Source organism: Ursus maritimus, unplaced genomic scaffold (genome assembly GCF_017311325.1).
Source record: "Ursus maritimus isolate PB19 unplaced genomic scaffold, ASM1731132v1 scaffold_36, whole genome shotgun sequence".
NCBI classification, from domain to species: Eukaryota; Metazoa; Chordata; class Mammalia; order Carnivora; family Ursidae; genus Ursus; species Ursus maritimus.
The window spans coordinates 11,431,576-11,440,956 of NW_024426230.1; the positions used below are offsets into that span (position 1 = coordinate 11,431,576).

The 9,381-nt window shown below is 33.5% G+C and overlaps 1 protein-coding gene across 4 annotated transcripts in view; it reads left to right on the forward strand.

Moving 5' to 3' along the window:
- The window catches only part of SRP54 (signal recognition particle 54), a 38,964-nt gene extending 36,059 nt beyond the window's left edge, over positions 1–2,905 (forward strand). For all 4 annotated transcript variants that reach the window (XM_008694187.2, XM_040620833.1, XM_008694174.2 and 1 more), the window contains 2 exons: positions 1,395–1,490; positions 2,383–2,905. In XM_008694187.2, coding sequence (XP_008692409.1) covers positions 1,395–1,490; positions 2,383–2,474 — 188 coding nt within the window. In that variant the 3' untranslated portion in view covers positions 2,475–2,905. The remainder of the gene's footprint in view (positions 1–1,394; positions 1,491–2,382) is intronic.
- Positions 2,906–9,381: the final 6,476 nt, after the last annotated feature.

A 9,381-nucleotide genomic window follows, 5' to 3' on the forward strand; every position in this document is an offset into this window, starting at 1 on the left:
ACATGTTTAAGATTGATTATAATTCCTCATATCACATGCTGTTTCAGATAGTGATTATTAAACACATGTCAGTTTAACATCTTTCCCAAATAACCCTATTTTTTTTAAAGATTTATTTATTTATTTTAGGGAGAGAAAGAGAGCACAAGTGGGAGGGGCAGAGGGAGAGGAAGAGAGAATCTCAAGCAGACTCCGCGCTGAGCTGGGAACCCAACACAGGGCTCGATCTCACGACCTTGAGATCATGACCTGAGCTGAAACCAGATTGGACATTTAACCAACTGTGCCACCCAGGCACTGCTTTTTTTTTCTTTTTTAAGGATTTATTTATTTATTTATTTTAGAGAGAGAGCTGACTGTTCTTCATAGAACTACTGTAGATCCATTTATCTAAGCACTGATTACTCAGTAAAGGCACAATCAAGATGAAATGGGCAGTGGATGTGGTACACATTCTTGTCACACAAAGCTCTTCATATTTTTTTAGAAGTTTTAAGTCCTCAGAAACAAACACTTGTGACAATTTACCAACGGACACAGAATTCACATCTTACACAGATGTATTAATCATGACAAATTTTTCACAGATTTTATGTTTTATAAAAATGGATCTTTTATTCATATTTCTTAATTCATATAATTTATTCAGATTAGCCAGCTTTGATGTTCATTCTCATAATGCTTTTGAGAAGTACCAGAGTTAATGTTCCTTTGGAATAATTTTGCCTGAAGCAACTGTACTTACTCGTTGTTGCATCGATGATCTGTTTTGCCTCCTGTCTCTTGAGACCACAGCGGCTTTTCTCTGAAGGATGTTCTGTTCTGCCTCTCAGGGTGCATCTCTTTTCTGGGCTTCCTTTTTTACTGTGGAGTTTCAGTTGAGTGTGTGGAAATTCATTGGTAAATGGAGTTGCACTATTTGTCTTTCCATTCTCTGAAGCTTTTCATTATTTTTAATGATTTCTTAGATATATGCAAATCTTCGTGTTCTCTCAGTCTTATTCTTTCATGTTAATTTACGAGCAACCCAGGCTCTTTCCCTTATGAACCCATATCTATAAAGTCAGGTTTTTGCTCAGCATTCTCTCATATGACTTTTAAACAATTGTTGTTATAGCTTACTGTTAGTCACTGGATACAGTTTTGTATTAACAAAAATCATAGCCCTTAAAAAATCCCTTAAATGTCCTTTAAAAAAGAATTTCATTTGTCCTTTCTCAAAAATATGTATGTAATTGAGATAAAGATTAGAAGGGAATATGAACAAATGAAATAATGTGTTAGGGTGGTAAGGTTATGGGTGATTTTTAAAAATTTTACACGATTCATTAAACTTTCTATGATACCTTGATTATATTACATTCTACATTGACTCAAAACCTTTTTTTTTTTAGGTGGTGACATGTCTAAGAATGTGAGCCAGTCGCAGATGGCAAAACTGAATCAACAAATGGCCAAAATGATGGATCCAAGAGTTCTTCATCACATGGGTAAATACAAAGTTGTTGCCAGTATATCATACACAGTTTAATTTCTAAAGGTAGAGTTTTAATAAGCCTTCTGTTGTGATATTATGAACATCTGTTCAAAAAATGTATGATTTAAGGGAAATGGCCATCTGAATTCAGAGTTGAATGGTTGCAATAGTGCTGTATAATTGAGGTTTTATTCACTCTTGTGCTGCCATCTGTGTGATTTTTGAGCAAGATACTTTATCATCTTCTGTTAATGTTTGTTCCAGTGACCTTTTGCCCTGGTTTGGAATCTGGGTATTTTCAATGATGAGACTTTGAAATTATATAAGGATTTGGAAACCCAGTTAACGCTTTTGCTATGTGACCTCTGAAGAGTTCCTTAAACTTTCTGAACCTCACTTTCCTCTTTCGTAAAATCGCAGAAATATCTTATCAGGAAATTGTGAAAATTAAGTGAGCTAATATATATGAAAGCATTTAGCTGAGCTCTGGGCATATAGATGTTTAATAAATGGTTAATTCTTTTCTTCCTGTAAGTCCTATGAAAAAACTCCTCCACTCCCCAGAATTGGTTACTATTTGCAACAAGACTCTTTTGGACTTTCCAGAAAAATTCTTTTGTTTAGGTTTACTGACTGCCTGCTGTGTGACAGGTACTGTTCTAAGATCTTTTCATATATTATTTATTCCTTCTAACTTGATGAGGTAGGTTATTTTTTTCTTTTTTATAGATGAGGATACTGGTGATAATACAGATTTGTAATTGGTATGTTTTTCAAGGCTGATGACCAAATTGTAGTCAAATCCCAGTAAATTTGTTAGAAGTTAAAGTACTTATTTGGCAAAAGTAATACATGTTTCAAGTTCCACTTAATAATTACCTGATTTTACTCTATTTCTACTCTAGGTGGGATGGCAGGACTTCAGTCAATGATGAGGCAGTTTCAACAGGGTGCTGCTGGCAATATGAAAGGCATGATGGGATTCAATAATATGTAAAGAAGATGCCTTAATATAAACTGACTCAGTTGATACATTATTTGCCGAGACCTCAGAGTTTCCCTCCTTTTTGCAAACAGGAAAAAAGAGTATTTTTCTTGCCTGTCTTGCCATTTTTCTTTCTCTTCTCATCTTTTTTCCCTCTCCTTTTCTTCTTCTTTCCTTCCTACTTCCCTCCCTCCCTTTGATATAAGGGAGGAATATATAGTTTTTGTGGAAATCATTATATTTTTGCTTTAGATTTTCTGCTGTTAGTTTTCACCATCATAATACTTCTTAAGTTAAACAAATCATGATGTAAAATTTAGTACTTAAAAGTTTTTAATTGTCTCAAAGACCAAGCATTACATTTGTAAACAGTCCTGGTCAGTAGTTACATGATGTCTCAATAAAAGTGCTGTAAAATAAACTTCAAACTCGTTATAAATTAAGGGGTTGTTAACTTCCTTTATGATTTAAATTTATCAGTGAATCACATTAAAAGGCAGACAGAAAAACCAATGGTTATATGTCACTTAAAACTAGTCCTATAGGGGCTCCTGGATGGCTCAGTTGGCTAAGCTTCTGACTCTTAATCTCTGGCCTTGATCTCAGGGTCATGAGTTCAAGCCCTGGGTTGGGCTCCATGCTAGGTGTGGCGCCTACTTAAAACAAAACTAGTTCCACAAGTATACCTTTAATCGGAAATATGGTAGAATAACTGAACCATTAGTATTAGGAATTTTTGTTTAACTTAGAACAATTACGGTAATTTTGCCATAGAAAATCTCAGGCCTGCCATTTAAATTGAAATTGCGAATTTAGTTTATAATACAGTGTTTTGTGTATAGCCTCCATTTTTTTATGTCATATATTTGAAGCCTTAATGGCAATATTTGGTTTGTTTGAAAAGCCAATTTTGTTGTTTCTTACATACCAAAAAAATCTGCTTGATGAAACTGATGTACTTTGGTGATAGTTAAGTATAGACTTCCTAATGGGAAAATAATTGCATATATTAGGTTGTCATGATTACATATTAAAAATAATGAGACAATGACAAGGTTGATTTGGTTGTTTGTTACTTTGGATTGCTACACAGTTCATTTAGAAAAGTGGCTTTTAAATAAGTTATGGAATTAATTAAAAATACTGGAATAATTAATACTTATTGATTATTGACATCATGAAGACTATAGATATGGTGTAGTGGTGTATTTTGAGCTGTAATTAGTTAATGTTTAGCAAAGGATTGATTTGTAGTAGTAGAAGAGAGTGAAATAAATAGCTAGTTTCTATAGTATTAATTTTTTATACCTCAGGTATTTTAAAAAGATCTTATAGGCCAAAGTATCTCTAAAAAGTAATGACAAAAGGAATGCAACAGATTTTCTTGTTTACTTGGGCAAGGATTTTATATCCCCCTAAATTATTTTTACCAGCCAAAAATTAGCATATCCCTATAGAACGTTGTATACCCTGTATAAATGATGTATCTTGTGTACTGCAGTGTCATCATAAGGTCCAGCTATAGACATTTGCCAATGAGAAAATATTGTTTCCCAAATTAGTTGCTAGTTAAATTGATGCATACCATCTTTACTGGGCAAGCGTTTTTGTGATTTCTGTCTTCTGGGGTACCACTTTTCACTTTGACCAAAGAAGGAATGAGACACTTGGCCAAACTTGATGGTTCAGTCATTGTTTTTAAAGTATTTTTGTGTCTGGTGCAAATTATATTTTTCAGAAGCAAAAATTACAGTGGCCTAGGACACCAGAACTCCTAGTTCAGCTTCCATATCTCTTTTCTCTAAGATGAGGGAATTGGAGATGCACTCTAAAATTCTGACTGCATTAATTTCTTAATCTGACATCTTTAGTTACAAAAGCTGTTCTTTCATCCTAACAGTTTTTGTCAAAGTACTGATGTTTAACAGCATAAATCAAATAATTTGATTTCCTTTTATTTTTCACTATTGTTAAAATTGGTTGCTAAGTTTTTGATACCTGTTATAGTCCCAGCTTAGATCACTAGCTAGATCTAATATTGTGTAACATTGGATTCTTCCTGAATTTTATTATAATGTTAATTATGTACCAACATAAAATTAGCTATAATTCCTAAGCTTTCAATGCTTATATAATTATAAAACAAAAACTCAGAAATTAATTTCAACAAACTATAGTGTCAACAAAGGGCAAATTAATGGGCAATTTGATGTGGTGGATATCAGCCTTCTTCTGGAAGTATATTTGCTGGCATATAAGATGTAAGGTAAGTATACACAATGCATTGCAATTTTATGGAGTAATTTTTTGGAAAATATTAAATACTTTTTATATGTAGTAAAAATGACTTCAAAGTGTATTGCATAATCATTACTTTGTTAAAATAAATACAGTATATTTTAATGAGAAGAGTTCCTAGGTCTGATACGCAGTAATGTACTAATCTAGAATAGAAGTATAGTGCCCCATAGCTAAAAAGAAATGTGATACTGTCAATAAATACTTATATACAGAAGGCAATGAAAGCAGGAAATTTGCTAGAACTAAAGTCTCATCATGCATCTTAGTTTGGTAAAACTAATACAATATTAATATCTTATTTCAGTGAATGTAGAGGACTTAAAAAGTAAGCCATAATATAAAAATAAAATTGAATTTCTTTTACATATAGCTTTAGTACACACAAATATTTCAGTAAAAAATGGAACAAAGCATTTAAGATAAATGCAAAGGAATTTTAACTTGATGCTTGTATACGTGGTAAAATCAAGTATTTTACAGTTTGTGTGAGACAAGTAACCAAGGAATTTGGGTAAAACTGTCAGCGAGAGTCATGGCTAAACAACAACGAAATGTATGTAAGTTTTGATCTTCCTTAAAATCTAGAAATAATTATTAATAGAGTCAAATAAGTTATATCCAAAACCAGAAATCCATTATCACAGCTCAAATCTAGATGATGTTCATTGCTTGCATTCACTGGATTTGAAATGGAGTTGTCATCTTCAAGATTTTGTTCTAAAATCCAATTACCATATTCTCAACATTAAGCTATTGCATTAAAGTCAAACCTAGTATCTTCTTTGCTTTTGAGTCACAAATTACAGGAATGATGGATTTATATCTCATATGTGGGGGGGGGTAATTTAAATTTAGCTTCTAGATATTCGTGTAGTCTGTGGGTTGTTATTTTTGTTAAGTAGTTACTGATGTGATATGAAATTTTGCTATGATTTTTATTTTCCCACACTTTGCAGTTATGGGTAGGTAAGTATTTGTGCTCAGTGTTGAGTGGTTTGCTAACCCAAGAATCTAGGCCCCTGTCTCTACTGACCTCTTATCTGTGATATGGGTATATTGAGTATGAGGTAATTTTCAGATACTTTTAAAGTGAAAATACACCTTGTAAGCTGGTGATTATGGCACATTTCCTTCGATCATATTCATGTAGTGCCACACAAGTTCCTTTGAGTTTGGCATGCCTGTGCTACTGTTTGCAGTTTTCTCATTACTCTTCTCTATCCATTGTTTTCAAAAACATTTATCTTTTAGCTTTGCTCGGCTTACAGGGTTCTCTCTCAGCCTAAAACAATGCATTTCTTGGTAGTGGTTGGATCTAAATGGCAAAATACCCAAGTAATTACACAGCACTACCCCTGTAACAGGGATAATTCAGATAAGCCTGATGCTAAGAAAATCTCCTCCCTGAGACCTGAGACTCCCCTGACACTGGGACATAAAGGCTTTACCTTCTCATGGAAAGCGGAAGGGAGTAATATCCTGTGACTATGGTATATTTTTAAGCAACACATGCTCAAGTTTTGAGAGCCTCTTTACGAGAATGGTTGCTTGTCTGCATCAAGTAGGGATGTTGGCCTGTCTGCATAGTTTAGGATCCATGCTTGCTTGCTTTTTATGATTTTATAATTGAGTAAGAGAAATTTCTTCCTCAGTGACCCAAAAGAGGTAAGAGTTGTTACTGGATGTATTCATGGGCCCATAATTTTTGACTTTGGGAAATCAATTAAGGGGGTCAGAATTTCATTTCTGGCAGAAATGGTTCAAGAAATACCTGTCAAATTTCTTGACACTCCATAGGAAATACAGAAAGTGTAAATCCTTCAGTTGTGTCTTGATTTTCTGCAGTTTCCTTCTTACTGTGTTAAACAATGGATGATCTTGCCCTGAGATAAATGACATCTTTTTTTTTTCCAGTTTTCTTGAAAAATAATTGACATACATCACTGTATAAGTTTAAGGTTATAGCATGGTGGCTTGATTTACATATATTGTGAAATGATTACCATAATAGGTTCAGCTAACACCCATCTTCTCATGTAGATACAATATAAAGAAGAAAAGAAAAAAGGAAAAAAGTTTCTCTTTGTGATGAGAATTTAGGATTTACTCCCTTAAGTTTTCTATATATCATATATCAGTGTTAGTCATTGGGTACGTTACATGGAAAGGCATCCTTAATTGTGGCAATCCTTATTATAGCTTTATAATTGTTTCTTAGATTATTGTCAGAAGACTCCTATGGTTCTACAGACTTCAGATTAATATATTTAGCTTTCAACACTGAGATTGCTGTGTTTAGGCATAGTGTACAAAGTAACTAATATTTTATGACTAATGCCATAAAAAAAATTCTGCTAGTTGAATATCAATAGTCCATTCCCATGACAAAAAATCTGACCAAATTCCAATTAAAAGAAATGTACTCACATGGCATCAAATAAAACATGTTCACTTGGTATTTTCATTTGTTTCTTAAATATAGGGCTTTAAAGCTTACAAACGGCTGTCTCTCATAATAGACTTCAAAAAATATACACACTTTGATAATTTGCATCCAGATCTTTTCAAATATCACATTCACCTTTGGTGTAGGAATTTTCTGCCCCTAATAGCGCATTTTCTGACAGTTTCATTCCCAGAGGAGCAGAGTGTCTAAGAGCATAGGCTCTGGAATCAGACTTCCTGCGTTTGAATCCTTGCTCTGCTGCTTACCAGCTGTGCCCATGAGCAAATTTCTTAATCTGTCTGAGCCATTGTCTCATCTGTAGAATGCTGGTAACTATAACAGCACCTCTATTATAGAGCTGTTGTGAAGAAGAGATAATACGAGGAAAGTCCTTAGCACAGTACCTGTCATTGGGCTCCATAAGTGGAGCCAGTACTGTTATTTAACAATTTCTTTATGCTTAAAATCAACCTGAAGTGCATTTTCAGTTTTACCATATGTATCATTGACAATGATCCCTTATTTGAGGGATGGGGTAACCTGAAAAACATTTTCTATTAAAATAGATATGTAGCTTAAAAAAAGAGATAAAATAGGTATGTAGCTTTGTGAGAATTGTAAGAAAAATCTTGTTTTTTATTTGATGGACATTCCTGGTTATTGAATTTTAGTCAGCTTTGTTTTCCCAGCTTTTCAGAGGAATAGGTAGATCTAAATTTACCTTTTTACATCTATAAGTACCATTAAGTGATAAATTTAGGCCACAATTATATTTTCAAGTAGATAAATTATATTAATACCTGGATGTATTTTTGTCATAGTGATAGAATACAACTTATACTACAAGGTGAATGAAGGACAGATTTGCCATATTGCTTTGTTTGCCCACTTTTAGTTGAGTTTTGACAGTCTGGAGATAATGACAAAAATATAAATGCCCAAAATAAAACCATTAGAATTTCTATGCTTTTCTGTTGCTACCAGTCCTTCTTTGTAATAGACTGCTTTTCAACTGTTTGTGTTAAAAGTAACTCTTCTTAGGAAATACTTACAATTCATGGTGGGATATGACTTGCATCTTGAATATTCAGTTAGCTAACAAAAATACTTGTGAGCTATGAAAACAAGTTCTGCTTCAGCAGTGAAAATTGTAATTTGATGTTTGTCAATTTGCAAAATAAAATCATGCACTTTAAACACTCCATAAATTTTTAATAATATTGCTGATGTCAATAAGAGGAAAGGGATTTTGAATACAAGTAATGTAGAACTGTTCTTGTTTATGAAAGCCGAATCATAAGATCTTTAACAATTGGCTCTTTATTTTCCTTTTCAATATATTGCAGAATTTATTTTTGCTGTTTTGGACTGTCTCAACCCTTGCTAGGGCCACCAGGCAGCATCAGATCATATTACTAAAACTTGTTTACATTAGCAACAAGCTAACTTAATTTTATTAGCAGAATAAGGATTATGAATTTCCAACCAATTATTAAAATGTCGATGGTTTTCAAATAATCAACTTTTGTCTTTAAGGTTTTTGGTTTGTTTTTTGGGTTATAGTTATATGCAGGATAGAAAGTGTACAAAAATATTAAGCAGAGAATAAGGAAAAATAATTTTTGCACAAGAGAGAAAGTAATATTTAAGGCTGCAGGGGTGTTGGACCTGTTGATGCCATGTAGAATACCATGTACCAGGCCATAACTTCGGGGAGTATTTCTGAATTTTGGCATAAAAATGGAATTTAAAGTTTCATACAAAGCTCCGTGTGGCCAAAATAATGTACTTTTCACCTCCACAATTCATAATAACTTGTGTGAAAACTTTCATACTGAAACTACATACAGTAAAAGAACATGTACCTGGAAATGCTCCAAGTAGTTTAAGTAATGCTGTAATCTCTGCAATCATGACTTTAATTTGGTTGAACACTGGGGAAAGTCCGGCATGCCCCCTTACACACACACACACACACACACACACACACACACACACGGGCGCCCGCGCCCCTAAAACGTAGATAATAAAATATTCCTCATATTGGTCAAAATGGAGCCTTGATGCTGCCCTTCGCTCTCCTTCAGATCTTACTTTTTTCTACAGTCATACTTAAGCATTTCAGTGAAGTGTAAACAAAATTAACCTTTGAAGCTCTTATTTCAAGGGTAT